This window comes from Erpetoichthys calabaricus, chromosome 1 (genome assembly GCF_900747795.2).
Source record: "Erpetoichthys calabaricus chromosome 1, fErpCal1.3, whole genome shotgun sequence".
Classification (NCBI taxonomy): Eukaryota; Metazoa; Chordata; class Cladistia; order Polypteriformes; family Polypteridae; genus Erpetoichthys; species Erpetoichthys calabaricus.
In genome coordinates, this window is record NC_041394.2 from 337966539 (window position 1) to 337985076 (window position 18538).

Here is an 18538-nt window from a genome sequence, read left to right on the forward strand (position 1 = left end):
TTGGACAATTCTTATTTTTCCCTTTTGCGCTTCGTAGGGCTTACATTTGTTCAGAATATTCTTTTTTTTGCAAAAATAAATCATCTTATTTATAAAGATTCTGTGTTTTTGTTCTTATTACAAGTTAGGTTTTGATGTTTTTTTCCTCTAGTGGGTATTTTTGGAACTTTGTTCTTGGGAAGTTTCATGTTTATAACACAGGCATTGTCTTTGCGGAGTTTGCACATTCTCCCTGTTTGCTTAGCTTTTCTTGCAGGTACTCCAGTTTTCTTCCCACATTGCCATTGTGAATGTAGGTGGGCACATGAGTGGGGCTAACATTGAACTGGTACACTGTCAATGGCTGTTTGCTGTCTTGGCTTTATCTCCAAGTGAAATTGAACTTGATTAAGTGAATCTGAGAGAATTGCATTACGTATATTGTGGAAGATCAGCCCAGATCACTGACAGACACAGGGCACACAAAAGTCCAAAAGCACACGTTTGTTTTCCTGCTTCTTTTACAGCACACATAGTGCACAAAGCACTTCAATAATGCTTACAGCACTCAATATTTAGTTGGGGCTCCTTTGGCCTGGATTACTGCAGCAATGCGGCGTGGCATGGAGTCGATCACTCTGTGGCACTGCTCAGGTGTTATGAGAGCCCATGTTGCTCTGATAGTGGCCTTCAGCTCTTCTGAATTGTTGGGTCTGGCGTATTGCATCTTCCTCTTCACAATACCCGATAGATTTTCTATGGAGTTAAGGTCAGGTGAGTTTGCTGGCCAATCAAAAACAGGGATACCATGGTCCTTAAACCAGGTACTGGTAGCTTTGGCACTGTTGATTTGACAATTTGTTTATATCCTTTGATTGACGTAAGATATCGTTTTCTTAATTTTTCAGCAATAATACAATACAATACAATTTATTTTTGTGTAGCCCAAAATCACACAATAAGTGCCGCAAGGGATGACTTTACCTTAGGCAGGCTAAAAACAACTTGGCTGGTGGGCCGTGGCACGAAGTGCCACATTTGAGTACCGAGAAGACAAACAGAATAGTTTCAATGAATAATTTCAATGTATGTTTAAGATCATCTTGCAGTAGTTTTATTTCAGATCAAATAAACAGTATTCATTTTCGGTTGATCTACTATACTAGGCCTAATTGATTTAAATGATTTTCTGGTCTTTAATTACAGAGGATTCAACATTAACTTCCAAACTCTCTAGTGCGCAAACTCGGAACGCGCTCGCGCCCATAAATGATATCAAGCAGACAAGGAGCGCGCACAGCGCCTTGTCAAAAAATGTGTGACGTCATTCAGAGCGACGGTGGAAGGTCTTGCTTGCCTGTCACTACCCTGATTTGGACCGGAATGACAATGCATGGTGTTGTTTAAGTTTACTGAGTGAGGAGTGTGAATGATTTTAAAGAGAAGTACATCAGTAACAAAAAGAAGGGTAAGTAAATTCCGTGTTGCGTTTATGACTTTTTGGTTTTTCATACCCTCCGATCAGATAAGGCTAAATTTAGTCGTGGATTTGCAGCTACTACAAATGTCTTTTATTTCTACGTTATGTTTCTACACGCAGAAAGCTTTGAATCCACATATCTCAGCATTATTTCTAAATGTTATCTAGCGCCTTTCTCAGAAAGCACGTTTACAACGCGCTTTATCCGGTGCGATTAATTAATTACAAAGTCAAGTGTATTATTAGGTGTACTCAGTACAATTACATTCTTTCTGACATGTCTCCTTAGAACACTTGAGTATAATATGCACCGTTGCATACAATATGTATTTAGAAGTGTTATATCTATATTATGCGTTATATATATTGCAGCGACCTCCTCGTAACAGGTTTGGAAGGAAGATATAGCAAGACAAAGAAGTGATTGCAAGAACAGTTTTCTTTTAACAGTGCATTGATTAAAAAAAAAAAACACACACACAAATATAAAACAACAAAGAAGAAAATTAAACAGGAACTATTTACAGTTACCTATAAACATCTCACTGTTGTGGCCATGAACTCTGAATAATGAAACTCCATGCGATTAATGTGGCCTGTTTAACGCATCCAAAGCTGGCGCCTCAGGCAGTACTTTGGTCAGAGAGGTATTTTCGTGTCACTTTAACATTATGAAAGAATAATACAAATAAGTTAATTGTGCACCTAAATAATTTAATACACACTCAGTACCGTATTTATATTTAATCCTTTAAAAATGTTATGAAAGAAAATTTTCATTTAAAGGTTTAAAATTTTGTATTACGCCATTCAGAGCGATACGCCACATGTCAGTACGTAGCAATGGCGTTCATTTTCTTGATTTACACATCCTGATATTGGGGGGTGATTGGGTTGGGCTTATGACAGTCCTTTGTGCAATGGTTGGGAAGGTTAAAATACGCTTTCTCTCTTTTTTTTGTTTCATGTTTCTGTAAAAAGATCAATTCAATGTCATATAACACATAAGTGCTAAATAAATTATCTTTGAGTGTCGCTAAAACCAAAGTAAGTCTGTAATACTTCTGTATTTAACACGCCGGTGTGCCAGGTAGGTTACAGTTCTGACTGCCCTAATATAATGACAAAATTCTACGAAACAGAAGTGTAATGATTATCCCTACCTATTATTCTAGAGTGCAGTAATTTATGCAAAGAACGCAACATAAGCATCCAAGTAATGCAAGGTGTCAGTTTTTAAGCGAGACAGCAGCTACGGAGATCTTTTTTTAGCGTGCCAGGAGCAAAGGTGTAGGTAGAGCAGTGTTATTTTTTTAATTCCTTTAGATTGATTCTACATTAATTTTGTGAAACAGTGTATATTTACTTCATGATTTATGTTTTAATTTTATACATGGACGGGAACAGGCAGAGTTAGACTGCAGGTATCATGGAGTGGGATACAGTAGCGAATAAGCGAATCAGTGGAAACAGAATCAGCAGATAGTGAGGTTTTACTGTATGCTCTGTACATAAATTACAGAACAATACATTGCAAAATTGTGTCTTGTTTTTACCAAATGTAAATAACTAACATGCAATATTTTTGTCTTTTTAAGTGATATAAAAAAACAGGATTCTTTTTGCCTTTTACTGTTTTCAAATAAATCACAAATCATGAACTTGTCTTGTCATGATCCATATTATGCATGTTGAAAGCACATATTTTATGCATCTAAGTGAAGACAATGCATTGTTCTTTTAGAATATTCTGTACTTATCTGATGAAGGAATTATGTTGGGAGCATAAAATCACACCACAACAAAGTTGCAAAATTCAGACTTTTTGTCAGCAATGTTCTTCTTACTACCATACCTACTGGAATAATCTTCCAAACACCACAAATGCAACATACAGTACATGTCCATATGATTAGGAACAACTTAAAAAAAGTTATTGGATACCTTATGTACTATTTATAGGGTTTTATTAGTTTAAAAAAATCATGGCATTTACTGCTTTTCAAATAAATCACCATAACCTGAAGATGCTGTACATCTAGGTGAAGACATGACCCTGTTCCTTTAGAAAATATACATCTGGTGAAGGACCCAAATTAGAACACACAAATGCTGGCTATTGTATATTCAAAAAGGTCTTTACAAAAATGTATTTTTATAAAATATAAACCACATGTTGAGTATGATTTATAATTTCCCATGTGATTAGAAAAGTTCAGGAAGACTTAAAGTAATGTCCTGGAAAAAGAAAACAATTCACACTAGACTTGATCAAGAACAGCAAAAAAAAGTTATAAGCATATTTTGGCTCTGCAAAGTCCAAATTAAAAATAGTTATGAAATATATATGATTATAAAAAAACAATACAAAGCAAAATTTACACCAAAAAATCCAGATTTATGCCACTTTGAAAAGCTAATTACTTGCAAGCAAAACAGAACCTTGCCTCTCTCAAACAATGAGAAAACCAAATAACTTGCATATACTGAAAACAAATCATGTACCCCCATTTCCCCAATCCCCCTTGTTGTCACAATAAAAAAAGGAGAAACAAAAACCCACTCATACCATACAAAAAAGCAAATGCTGTCTTTTGTTATTATTTTCTTAGAGAAAACCAAATGGGGTGGAGGAAGAGACGACTGTACTATGTTAAAAAGAAATATATCATGGCTGTCAGATCACGGTGAGAAAAATGCCAGTCTAACTGCATATCTAGTACATTATCGAGGACATCCTTAGCCCTGGAATTGAATGACCCAGTATCAGATTCACCTCTTCTGCTGTCACTGTACTCCAAAATAATAATCAATAATACTTTTCAGGCTATTGTTCTGCAAACATTGTGTCTAGTAGATGCTTCTTCCTCTGTCACACTCCTTAGTATTCTGCTAAATGAGGGACAGTCAGCTTCTGTTGCAGTATCTTTTGATTAGTATTAAGGCACATGATACACTTGTTTGAAAGGGTGGAATCCAATCAACTGAGAGAGTTAATTGGAAGAAGACCCGTTCATCATTTTAACTTAGAAACAGGGGCATCAAATAGGTGAGATGTGTTGACCTACAATCAAGAAATGACTTTCAACAGATCCTATTGGGTGGTTAAAGCCTGCAGGACCTTTGAGAATGCAGTTATGGGCAGTGTTACAGGGAAGGGTAACCTAATAATTTGTATGCTTTTTTTGAGCACATGAAGAAAAAAATATTGTAAAATCTTACAAGGGCATGCAATACTCCATTTTAACAGCAAGAGTGTCCTCTTCAACTCTGACAGAAAGAAAGTGAATGATTGTTATGCACACTAATGAGGACAATGAATGGGGGCAGAGTTTAGGAAGTTAAAATGTTTTCACATGTTACTATGTCGCTAATTATTATTTTTTTTGTTCCCTTGCAGGCAGGAGGACAAACCAGCTATTTTCTGTAACACACAAATGGCTGGAACAGAGAAGGTAAGTCAAGCTGACATGAATACCATGGAGGAAAGGACAGCAGATATTAAGAAGGAGGAAGACTGTGGCTGGGTATCTGTCTACATTAAAAAGGAGAGTCCATGTGTTAAGGATGAGGATGACGACTCTGAATTAATGTCAGTAGTCATTAAAGAAGAGCCTGAGGAGAAGTCTGTTGATATGGACATACAGAAACATAAAAGTAAAGACAATGTCAAGGAAGAGGACCTTCACTCTGCAATTGTCATTCAGTATGGGAATCAAGATGGAGAGGTAAAGGGAGCAGCCTCTTCTCAGAGCTCATCTTTGGAGCCTTCTGTTAATGTGAAGTGTGAATCTTTATCTAACATAAAAAATGATGAAGAAATGTCAAGGATATCACCGGAAAGTCAACCAACACCTGCAAATCAGTACGGAGAAAGTAAGTGTAAAATAAAAATGTCAGTTTTTGGGTTAGTGGTGTTTGAAATGTAGTGTTTATGGTGAAAAGTGGATAAACTGTTTTTTTTTTTTGTTCTTTTTCTTTATTAAGCAGATTACTATTATTCTTATTATGTGTGGATAGCGCTTTGAGTACTGAGAAAAGTGCTATATAAATGTAATGAATTATTATTATTATTATTATTATTATTATTAATAAACTATAAACATTTGTGACAGTTTTAGCTTATTCATTTTGATTTGTTTAAATTGTCAGCATTCTTGGGGAGAATCTATGGCTTCACTTTTCTGTTCTGCATGTTGCACAGCCAGGATTTTATTTTGAGCAGCAGTGGAGAATAACATAACTACAACCAGGGTAATTCTAGAAATGTTAGGTTAGGCTCAGGTTTATACAATACAGTTCCAAGGCTATCTGCATTCATTATTGTCAAAGCTAAGTCTTTCTGGAACATTCTAGCCCTTTGTTTCTCTTAACCATAGTAAAACATAATAAATTGAAAGAAAATTGTTTCATGTTGCGTTAGAGGTATTTGTTGATTTATGTTTTTGTTCTGTTTGGCTTTGAAATTAACATACAAATACTTTTTAAACTTACAGTTTTAGTGTAAAACTTCAGTAAAAAAACATATTTGGAATTAACTTTTCTTCAATATCGCATTTAAATTTTGATTCTGTGTTTGGACTTGCATCATGACAACGCAACATGATAACTGCTTGTGAGTGAATTTTGTTTCTTTCTCTCTAATAAATAAGCTGACTTTTTAGAGTATTTGTCCCTGTGATTTGTTAATTGTTTTTGAAAAAGCTATTCTAAACGGGAAATTGTAAACGTTTTAATACGAATGGCATATCAAGATCTCCTTTGGTGTCTAATGTTATCCGTGGAATATGTACTACATTACCTTTTTTGTCGCCTGTTAAAATTTTACATGTTAGAATTGTTCGACCAGTTTTCAATATGAATAATCTTGTCCCATTGCATAGCCCATCACTCATACATAAATTACGCAATAACATTACGATACATCCTTCTTCCAACAGTAATTTAGCAAGTCGAAGACTGGACAGTGTTAACTCTTGTAGATATTCTACGGGATATTGTAAGTTGATGTTTTCATCTTCCGCACTATCACCACCAACTGCTTCAGCATAGTCTATTGATACGCATTTAATCAATTTGCCCTGTAACCGATTGACAATTTTTGCGTTATTTCGTTTGGTTTCATCCTTTCTCACTGCTAGGATTTCCCATGTCCTCATTTCTTCTGTTGATAACCCTTCGGGATAAAATTCTTGAATAAGATTTGGACATAATAAGTCGTCTTTCATTGGGAGATTTTGAATTTTAAAGTCATTAGAGAAGCGGCATCAGGCATCATTTCGAACGTATAGTCGTCCGATTTACATAATCCAGCTGCTTGTGCCACTTCTTGAAAAGTACCATACGTAGTTCCATCTATAGTTAGAACATCTTTATATGAAGTTGCTCTGTTTGATTCACGTAACAACAGTTTTAAATAAAACCATTCGATATCTTTTGGTGATACAATATTTAATCAAGCATCATTTTTGCAATTAATTTTTCTTGGATGACACACTCCTTTTTGTTTCTGTCTGACAAAAGCATTCACACAAATGAGAGGTGAGAGGACCGTAGCCATTGGCCGCCAACCGGACATGGTTGAGACCAACTTGAAAAAATCTCTTGGCAATAATCTTCTCTTGTCTCAAGATTTTATTTTATATAATATACACTATAGTTAATAATAAAGAAGAGTTAAATATTGTATAATCTCATCATCTCCATTTTGAACATACAGTACTTGAAATGATGGGCACAAGAACTTTTATACATAACATCCCCAAACTCATCAAAATTGAACAATGTAGACCAACACTTCATGTCTGATTAAAGTTACTAAATTAAGTTGAGGCCTAAGATGTAGTGACTCACTCACTCTAAATGGCGAGAGTGGTATGAGTGCACCAAAATGGTAAGGAAAACAGGCCAGAATTTCCACCGGTCTGCCCAGAAAGGAGTGCATACAAAGGTCAAAGTTAAAATATATTCCAAATACCCAACTGAAAAAGGGATGACCATAAACACTTTGCTAGGAGACTAAAAAGACAAAGAGGAATCTTTATAAATAAAACATTTATTATACAGAGCAATTTTTGAAAATAAAAGAAAGCTCAAAGAGTAAGCAAGAGTCAGTAAGCACAGTTCCAGCACAGCACAAAAGCACAATTCCCTTCTTTCTTTTTCCTTCTTTTGTTTCTCTCTCTTTGCCTCCATCCCTCCTAGCAAGCTTCATCCTCTTCCACCTGACTCTGGCTCTTGGAGCAGTTGCCGCTGGCTCCTTTTATATGGCACCCAGAAGTGCTACAGGTGCTTGATGACCTTCTTCTGGCAGAATTTCCAGGTGTGGTGGAAGTGCTGAAACCAAGGGCTCAGCAACTGCCCAGGTGCCCCCTAGTGGGGGCCATGGGCCCCAGCAGGGTTGAGCTTCCATGCTCCAAACCCGTGGCCCCATTGCAAGCCAGGGGAGCTGCCCGGCAGTGTTTCGGGGAGATGATGTCCTAGGTAAGCTATCTTCCCATTCCTTCCAGTAGAGAGGTGCCCCAGCCGTACTCCACAAACTATAAAATTAACAAAACTGACCTTCAGTAAAATACATCATTAAGCAAATAATAAAAATAAACAACAATATTAACATAAACAATGACAATTCTTCTTATTTCGGCTGCTCCCGTTAGGGGTTGCAACAGCGGATCATCTATTTCCATATCTCCCTGTCCTATGCATCTTGCTCTGTCACCCCCATCACCTGCATGTCCTCTCTCACCACATCCATAAACCTCATAGGCCTTCCTCTTTTCCTCTTGCCTGGCAGCTCTATCTTTAGCATGTTTTTCCTAACATACCCAGCATCTCTCCTCTGCACATGTCCAAACCAATGCAATCTTGCTTTCTGAATTTGTCTCCCAACCATCCAACCTGAGCTGACCCTCTAACGTACTTGATTCTAATCCTGTCCATCCTCGTCACACCCAATGCAAATCTTAACATCTTTAACTCTGCTACCTCCAGCTCTGTCTCCTGCTTTCTGGTCAGTGCCACTTTCTCCAACCCATATAACATAGCTGGTCTCACTACCATCCTGTAGACCTTCCCTTTCACTCTTGCTGATATCCATCTGTCACAAATTACTCGTGATACTCTTCTCCACCCATTCCACCCTGCCTGCACTCTCTTTTTCACCTCTTTTCCACAAACTCAGTTACTCTGTACTGTTGATCCCAAGTATTTAAACTCGCCCACCTTTGCCAACTCTGCTCCCTCCATTCTCACCATTCCTTTGACCTCCCTCTCATTTACACACATGTATTTTGTCTTGTTCCTACTGATCTTTATTCCTTTTCTCTCTAGAGCATATCTCCACCTGTACAGGGTCTACTCAACCTGCTCCCTACTATCACTACAGATCACAATGTCATCAGCAAACATCATAGTACACAGGGACTCCTGTCTAATCTCGTCTGTCAACCTGTCCATCACCATTGCAAATAAGAGCTGTTCCCTGATGTAATCCCACCTCACCATTGAATGCATCCATCACTCCTACAGCAGACCTCACCACTGTCACACTTCCCTTATAGATATTTTGTACAACTCTTGCATAGTTCTCTGCCACTCCCAACTTCCTCATACAATACCACAACTCCTCTCGAGGCATCCTGTCATATGCTTTCTCCATTTCCTCACAGACACAATGCAGCTCCTTCTGGCCTTCTCTATACTTCTTCATCAACAACCTCCGAGCAAACATCGCATCTGTGGTGCTCTTTCCTGGCATGAAACCATACTGCTGCTCACTAATCATCACCTCACTTCTTATCCTAGCTTCCACTACTCTTTCCCATAACTTCATACTGTGGCTCATCAAGTTTATCCCCCAGTAGTTACTTCAGTTCTGCATGTCCCCCTTATTCTTAAATATCGGCACTAGTACACTTCTCCACTCCTCAGGCATCCTCTCACTTTCCAAGATTTAACTAAACAATCTGGTTAAAAGCTCCACTGCCATCTCTCCTAAACACATCCATGCTTCCACAGGTATGTAATCTGGACCAACAGCCTTTGCATTCTTCATCCTCTTCATAGCTGTCTTTACTTCCTCCTTGCTAATCCATTGGACTTCCTGATTCACTATCTGCACATCATCCAACCTTCTCTCTCTCATTCTCTTCTCAAAGTGCTCTTTCCATCTCCTCAACACACCCTCCTTGCTTGTTTCCATCTTTATACTTTATCACCCTAACCTGCTTCACATCTTTCCCAGTTTGGTCCCTCTGTGTAGCCAATAGGTGCAGGTCCTTTTCTCCCTTTTTAGTATCCAAACATCTCATACAACTCATCATACACCTTTTCTTTAGCCTTCGCCACCTCTCTCTTCACCTTATCTGGACCAGAGCATCACTGAGTCCTGGACAGTCTGAGGTGCAACCTGGTGGCGTCGGATGCACCCAAATGTAATGTCCCTGAGGTGTTCTTTTGGATTTAGGTCAGGTGAGCATGGAGGCCAGTCAGTGGTATCCATTCCTTCATCCTCCAGGAACTGCCTGCATACCCTCACCACATGAGGTCGGGCATTGTTTTGCAACAAGAGGAACCCAGGACCCACTGCACCAGCATAGAGTCTGACAATTGGTCTAAGGATTTCATCCCAATACCTAATGGCAGTCAAGGTGCCATTGTGTAACCTGTAGAGGTCTGTGCGTCCCTCCATGGATATGCATCCTCAGACCATCACTGACCCACCACCAAACCAGTCATGCTGAATGATGTTACAGGCAACATAACGTTCTCCACGGCTTCTCCAGACTCTTTCACGTCTGTCACATGTGCTCAGGGTGAACCTGCTCTCATTTGTGAAAAGCACAGGGCTCCCGCCAGTGGTGGACCTGCCAATTCTGGTATTCTTTGACAAATTCCAATTGAGCTCCACGGTGCCGGGCAGTGAGCACAGAGCACACTAGAGGACGTTGGGCCCTGAGGCCACCCTCATGAAGTCTGTTTCTGATTGTTTGGTCAGAGACATTCACACCAGTGGCCTGCTAGAAGTGATTTTGTAGGGCTGTGCAGTGCTGTTCCTCCTTGCCCAAATGAGCAGATACCGGTCAGTCCTGCTGATGGGTTAAGGACCTTCTACGAGGGGCCCTGTCCAGCTCTCCTAGAGTAACTGCCTGTCTCCTGGAATCTCCTCTATGCCCTTGATACTGTGTTGGGAGACACAGCAAACCTTCTGGCAATGGCACGTATTGATGTGCCATCCTGGAGAAGTTGGACTACCTGTGCAAACTCTTTAGGGTCCAGGTATCGCTTCCTCATGCTACCAGTAGTGACACTGACCGTAGCCAAATGCAAAACTAGTGACAAATCAGATGAAGAGGGAAAAATGTCAGTGGCCTCTACCTGTTAAACCATTCCTGTTTTGGGCGTCATCTCATTGTTGCCCCTCTAGTGCCCTTCATTAACACTAAAGCAGCTGAAACTGATTAACAACCCCCTCTGATGCTTAACTGACCAGATCAATAGCCCAGAAGTTTCATTGATTTGACGCAAGTGTTCCTTTATTTTTTTTGAGCAGTATATATTTAGTGACATGAAAGGGCCAAATATTTTAGCATTCTTATCTTTTCTGGATTTATTTTTGTACAATTGTAAGATTAAACAGTGATGACAAGCCATTACAGCCTAATGTTCTACATAGGCTGGGAGGAATAACAACATGCCAATGGGCCAAGACCTATACGTAGTACTGTGAGATTGTTTATACTGAGGTGAAACAGGAGATTGTCATTGCTGCCATCCACTGTTCTGTATAGATTAACTGAGAAAGGTAACATGGTAGTAGGTGATGTTATTTTAATGCTATGTAGACAATTTTGTGGTCTCCTTATTCAAGAAATGTCCACAAAAAAACAGTTTGAAGTCCTTTAAGGGTTTGTCTGGTGCAGCCTCTTGGGCAGGGTTTCTCCACTTGTAGAAGAAGATGGCAAACTCTACTTCAGTCTCTCCTCTTTATATACAACTCTCAATAGTGTGTTGTTTTCACATTGAAATATTTTATTAACCTCATAAAATCTGGACATTGTTGCTAAACAAATAAAAGTACATTTTCAATACTGGAACAATAAGTTTCATGTTATTGCTATATTCTTTTTTATTTAAGACTTTGTTTTTTCTGCCCTTTTAGTGGGGAGATGTTTTTGTAATTAATGTGTAAGCACAGATAAACCAGTCTTTCTCCAGAAGCCAACTCCTCCAGATAACTGGAACAGGAGTGTCAAGATGCATTTGATGCCTGTAGAACAATTCATACTTTGAGAGGTAAAATAAAAAAAGTGTTGTGTCTCCTCATGACCTTCATGTCCGTTGAGTGACGTCAATCAAACTGAACTACTCAGAGCATCCTACACTTGTAAAGAAAAAAGCTCCTTTAAATGAAATCTAAACATTTCAATCATGACAATAAATCTATCCAACCAAAAATATGTGTGGACTGTTCCCAGAGGTCAATTTGAGATGACAGGTACATTCAATGGCAAGCTGAAAATCCTACAGTAATGCATTGTCATGTCAAGACAAACGTGAAGCTGCACCCAGCCCAATGTTTGAGTCACCCACTTCAATTTAAGACTGCAGTCCATGAGTGAAGTGATGTAAAACTTGAGCAGATGTGAAAAGACTTGTTAGATGAGCAATGCATTTTGGGTTTCAGTGATGCATAAAAGAAAAAAAAGGTTCATTGATTCTTTGTTAGAGACGGTTTTGTCACCTCCATTGAATTGAAAGTTTTATCTTTTAATAGTTAATTAGCATTTTAATACTTTAAGTCTATTTCACTTAGCTCAACGTGGGCCATTTCAGTAGAACTATTATTTTTGCTGGATCCACCCTTAAGTCACTAACTTGTTTATTTCTGTAAATCTGAGCATTTTTATATGGTTCTTTCTCTTCTTTATTTTTAATCGTCGACTATATTTGAGAGTTTTGGACATCAAAACTCAGAATTTGATCTTTTTGTTCTTCAAAGTCCATTGTGAAATGCTGCAAACATTGTACTGTTCCATTCTGAATCTGCCAACAGTTTTTTTTTTAATGATTTTATATAGTAACTCAGTGGACATATTCCCTGCCTTACATTTAACAAACAATTGCCTTGATCTAAATTAATTTAAAATTGTGTAGGGAATTACAAATGGGATACTAATCGTCAAATAGGGCTTTCCAGGTAATAATGAAACAAGTGTAAGTTTTGATTCATCTGTCACATTAGAGATGAGTCTGTGAGTCCACATTCAGGGGTTAAAAACAAATCCTACAACTGTAGAGTTTCTAGGATGACCTAAAAATGTCACCATTTACAGCCTCAAGAAATGATTTATGTTTTTTAAAGTTCAGTACAAAAATAAACAATTTTCTTTTTACATTATCCCCTTTGGTCTGGTGTATGCTGCTCTCCTAGTATCGGAGGTGAGTAGTTGTACTGCAGGCTGTTTTTGTTGTATTTATTGTCTATTGCTGCTGTTGCACTGCTGTGCATGGAAGACATGCAAATAAGAATCATGGTGTTTATAGGACAGCAAACATTTACCTTTTTAAACAAACATTTACTTTTCATGGTGACTGAAAGACAAAAATGGGGTGACTTGAAAAGAAAATTTTCTTTTTTTCATAAAATAACCACCAGATCAAAATGTAGGGCAGATAAAATGTGAACTTGCTCCCATTAAACTGGAACTGGATTGGTGTCAATTTGGTCTAAAAGAACAAAATCAAGCGGTTTCATTCTAAATGTTTTTTGATTGTCTGCCTTTGTAAAATTATTCTTGTTACATAAAATTATCCATTTATGTCTTTCTGTAGATTCACAAGAGATTTGCAGCCTCTCCCTGTCTTCTCCTAGCCAAATGTTTTCTCAGTGCAAACCACAACAGATAAAACATGATGAACATGTGGAGAAATTAACACCAGGATCACAGAATGTGACAACATATACTTTGCAGTGTAGTTCCCTGCCTGTTGCAAAACTTACAGGAATGGATGCTATTAACACACAACAACATTTCTGCAGTGCAAATTTAGTGGTTTTGTATCTGTGTCAAGATCTGACGAAAAGTTGTAATCAGGAAACTGAATGCAGAGATGATCGCTGTCGAGAAGAGAGAGACAAGCCATATCGCTGTTGTGAATGTGGCAAACGGTTTTCACAACTGAACCATCTTCAGAGCCATTCAAGAATTCACACTGGAGAAAAGCCATATAGCTGTTCAGAATGTGGCAAACACTTTTCACAAGTAAGCCATCTTCAGAGCCATTCAAGAATTCACACCGGTGAGAAGCCATACTGCTGTTCTGAATGTGGAAGACGATTTTCACAAATGAACAACCTTCGGGGCCACTCAAGAATTCATACAGGAGAGAAACCATACTGTTGTTCAGAATGTGGCAAACAATTTACCACGAAGTATAGTCTTCTCAGCCACAAAATAATCCACACTGGAGAAAAACCATATAGTTGTTCTGAATGTAGCAAACATTTTTCCTTGAGAAGCAGTCTACTGAGACACACAAGACTTCACACAGGAGAAAAGCCATATTCTTGTTCTGAATGTGGGAAAAAATTCTCTGACAGGGCAAATTTTCGATGTCACACAAGAATTCATACAGGAGAGAAGCCATACTGCTGTTCCGAATGTGGCAAGCGATTCTCGCAAGCAAACAATCTTACAAAACATACAAAAATTCATACTAAACTGAAAAAAGGCCGGAGGAGTGAAGGAGCAAATGATACTTGTGTGTAATAGAAATCCTCCCAACTTCTCAAGTGTTAAAGGGGCATCTTTCACTGATGGGCTTCATTCCACAAACTTTAAACCAAGTCTACTCGATGAGTAAACCTTTTTAAAAAACGTAAAAATAAAAATAAAAAGAAACAACTAAACACCTAAAAAGCAAATTTGTTGTGGGAAAATGGTGCCAACCACCAATCTCTGTAGTAGAGTCAGAGCTTGTGGTAACATTGGTGCAACATCTTCAAACAAGATCTCCCTCCAATTTTTTTTTAGTTATTATGTCCATAGACTTGCATACTTACAGACAGAGACACACAAATGTCATTCTTTAAGTCTTCAGATTGTTTTCAGGGATTCCTAAAATGTTTAAATCCTTTGAAAACTAGAGGTGAATTTTGACTGCATCATACTCCACTTCATCTGGGGACAGTAAACAGAAGCTAGCATATTTTAAAATGTATGGATAGAAATATCCAGATGTGATCGGAAGCAACTAAAGATGATTTCCACCCTACAGTGAAGTGCATTTTTGGTACACAATTCTGAGATAAAGATACACTGGCATGGTGCTAGAAGAAAGAACTGAGAATGGAGGTGATGAACAAAGGGCAGTGCTGTGTAAGCAGAACACTGAAACAAGGCCTTTAAAGATTTTTGTCCATCTTTACAGAATTTTGATAATGTAAGTAGTATGGGCAACACTTCACTTTGAGCCTGCAGCCCAGCTTTCCCATGGGGATGAGACTTTGTTCTGCCAATTTCTTCTTCAAGATTTGGAGTTGAGCTAACTTGAACTTTCTCAGTGTTTTTTAGTGTCCATGAAATGCTCTGTTTTTAGACCACGGCTCATGTAAGAATGATTTAAAAGGTTTGTTTGTGTTGATATTTAGTAAATCTTCCTGTTGAAATCTTTAGTACCAATTAAGAATTTAGATACACCTACACATTGAAGGGTTCTTTATTTTTTGTACTGTTTTCTAGTGTTTAGCGTTAATAGTGAAGACATCAAAATTATGAATTCCCACCCCTGAAATTATGCCACAGCTAAAGGATGTTAAACAAATCCATCCTCTGTTTTCTTGGTAGATTCTTCAGAGTATCCACCTTCTAACTTGTTAACCACTTTCTACACTCTCGACTTTGTCTTCACCTTATTTGTGAAGTGTTTATCTAGAATGCTTCTCCCCACAGTCTTGGGCTAATTGTCACATGTGCTGATGACTTATTGGCTGATTTTCTTTGCCTATCTGGTCCAAATCATCCCATACTGTCTATATTGGCTTTAGGTCATCTGCTGCTAAGTGAACCATCACTTGACTTCTTTGACAGATGGACTTTACATCTGCCTGGTGGTGTGTTCAGGTCACCCTGTCAAATGAACCAAGTGCAGATTCAGATGGGATAGTGTATCGCTGCAGAGTGCTGTGGTAGTTCTGTTGGTAAAGTGTGCCTTCAACTTTAAATAAATCACACTTCCTCTCCATTTGTGCAAACGTCCTCCGTTTACATACTCTGTATCTCATGAAGACATGGCATTTGGAAACAAAGTCTCATATTTAGACATAGATATAGAATATATTTTCACTAGTCTGATGGCCACTGTTGGTGTCTCTTCTTCTTCTTTTATGTTTTAATCAGTAGTGGTTTCTTTGTTGTATTACTACCTAGAAAGCCTGATTCACACAGTCTCTGCTGAGCAGTTGATGTTGAGATGCATCTGCTGATTGATCTCTGAAGTATTTGTTTAGACTGCGTAAGCCACTAGGGGAATTACTGCCACCCTAACCCCCGACACAGACAGGCAGGACACAGGTTCAACTCAACACCCGTGTTTATTTACAGCTTTATGCACAAAATACCAACACCACAGCAATATACAGTCCCTTCTTGCCGCCAGTCCATCCGCCTCCACTCCTCCTCAGGCTTTGTCTGCTTCCTCCCGACTCTGCCCCCTCAATGGTGTGAGGCGGCTCCTCTTATTCAGGTTCCAGGTGTTTCATCAGTATTACCTGGAATGACTCCCAGGTGTGCTGGAGGTCCTCTATAGGGCTCTGCAGCTCCCCCTGGTGGCCCCCACGGAACCCAACAGGCCTTCACCAAAGTCCAGTTCCTGACATTCCCTGTGGGAATCTGTGGTGCCACAGCCGCCCAGGAGGGCTGCCCTCTAGTGTTCCAGGGGAGATATTGCCTCATCAATGCCCTCTCCCCTGGTCCTTCCACTCTGCTGGCGTCCTGGCCAGGTAGAGGCTGTGGCCGCCCATCACAACTGAGACCAGAGACAACTTGTAAGGGTGGTGGCTAATGCCTCTGCTACAGAGGACAAGTGTAACTCTTAGTCTGCCTTTCCTGAGCCATTTTCATCATAATGTTCTTTGGTTTTTCCAACTGTACATAAAGGAACTCTCAAAGTGTTTGAAATTTTCCGTGTTTGACTAAGCACTGCAGAGGGCGGTGAAGGCAGCACAAAATATGACTGCCACCAGTTGCCTTCTTTTCAGGACTTATGTAACACTCGTAGTCGTAGAAAGGTAAATAGGCTTCTTAGTCTTATGCGGCCCTACACCGTTGCTGTTCTCACTCCTTTTTGGACCACTGAAACTCACTCCAGTCAACTCAGGGACAGTTTCCATCCAGAAATCACAAGATTACAGAACAGCCATTCATAACAAATACTGCATGTGCTCTTGTATACAGTATATTATATATAATTGTATATAGGTCTTATTCTATGTCTACATATGCTTTGTGTGTATTTTGTTGGTATTGTGTTACTGTCACTATTCTTAGGAGACATACAAGTAACAATTTCTTTGTACTATGGTACAATAAACTTGACTGTCATTTCTCTTTCTGGTGTTGACCTCTTCTTGACATATTATGGATGACGATAGCCAGAAGTAGTGGCTTTCTTAATGCTAAGTAGGGTTGTTCCTTCCCACGTGACATCTTCACAGGACAGCTTAGGCATTAAGAAGGAAAAAAAATCCCAAAATACTTTTAAAGAAACACACATAGTAATAAAGATGATTGAAGTATTGTGACCATGGATTAACATTCTTCAGTTCTAGATTTTTGTAACTTTCTAAATGAAAGCTGCTTTGTCTGAGGTGTTGCATGTCAAAAAAAATCTGGATATTTTTATTTCAAACTTCAGTTTTCGAAGGAAATACATACGTAGGCATTAAGTTTGCTGTTTATATTTGTTTTGGGTACAAACTTCAAGTACTTTAGCATAAGCATTTAAATAAAAATGAATTCAGCAGGGGGCATATGTTCATGGGCGGCACGGTGGCGCAGTGGGTAGCGCTGCTGCCTCGCAGGTAGGACACCTGGGGACCTGGGTTCGATTCCCGGGTCCTCCCTGCGTGGAGTTTGCATGTTCTCCCCGTGTCTGCGTGGGTTTCCTCCGGGCGCTCTGGTTTCCTCCCACAGTCCAAAGACATGCAGGTTAGGTGGATTGGTGATTCTAAATTGGCCCTAGTGTGTGCTTGGTGTGTGGGTGTGTTTGTGTGTGTCCTGCGGTGGGTTGGCACCCTGCCCGGGATTGGTTCCTGCCTTGTGCCCTGTGTTGGCTGGGATTGGCTCCAGCAGACCCCCGTGACCCTGTGTTCGGATTCAGCGGGTTGGAAAATGGATGGATGGATGGCATATGTTCATGGAAATATGCTTGTAAGAACATATTAGGGAGCTTGATAGAGACTGCAACTTTATCTAAAACAAAAGTCTTGCTCTCTTTCTTCTCTCTATGTGTGTATACATATTCATTGCATTTGTAGTCTGAGTCTCGACGACCTGAATTGTGTGGGTGGTTACCTACCAGGTAACGCTTGTGGTTGGTCTGCTATTCGGCATCCACCACGGTGCCCTCTTTCAGTTGCGAGATGGAGATCGTGGAATGTTGCATAGTTTACTGTCAAATAATGCAAAGAGTACACGACACGTGTTTTGCCCTCATTTGGGCTCATCAGGCATACAAACTCTACTGCTCCCCTCTCGGGGAATCGAACCTCAGACGTCAGCATCAGAGGCGAAGCCCCTTAAGCTGCGCCACGGCATGTGGTTCGTTTATTTGACAGCCTGCAGGTCCGGAGTAATTCCATTCATTTCATTCGTAGTCTGAGTCTCGACGACCTGAATTGTGTGGGTGGTTATCTACCAGGTAAGCAGTAGGACACTTTCCAGGACACTGCCTCCCCCAGGACACTAGGTGGCAGCTCCCCTGGACGGTAAATGTACCCCGGATTCCCGCAGGGCATTATGGGACATGGAGTCCATTTTCTCAGCCCTGTTGGGTGCTGCCAGGGGGAGCTAATAAAGG

The 18538-nt window shown here is 39.5% G+C and overlaps 1 protein-coding gene across 1 annotated transcript; it reads left to right on the top strand.

Moving 5' to 3' along the window:
• Nucleotides 1-1294: 1294 nt before the first annotated feature.
• On the top strand, nucleotides 1295-17067 carry LOC114667429 (gastrula zinc finger protein XlCGF57.1-like). The gene is made up of 3 exons (XM_028822742.2): nucleotides 1295-1447; nucleotides 4860-5335; nucleotides 13292-17067. The coding sequence occupies exons 2-3, from the start codon at nucleotides 4897-4899 to the stop codon at nucleotides 14227-14229; spliced, it is 1377 nt and encodes a 458-aa protein (XP_028678575.1). The 5' UTR covers nucleotides 1295-1447; nucleotides 4860-4896; the 3' UTR covers nucleotides 14230-17067.
• The last annotated feature ends 1471 nt before the right edge of the window (nucleotides 17068-18538 follow it).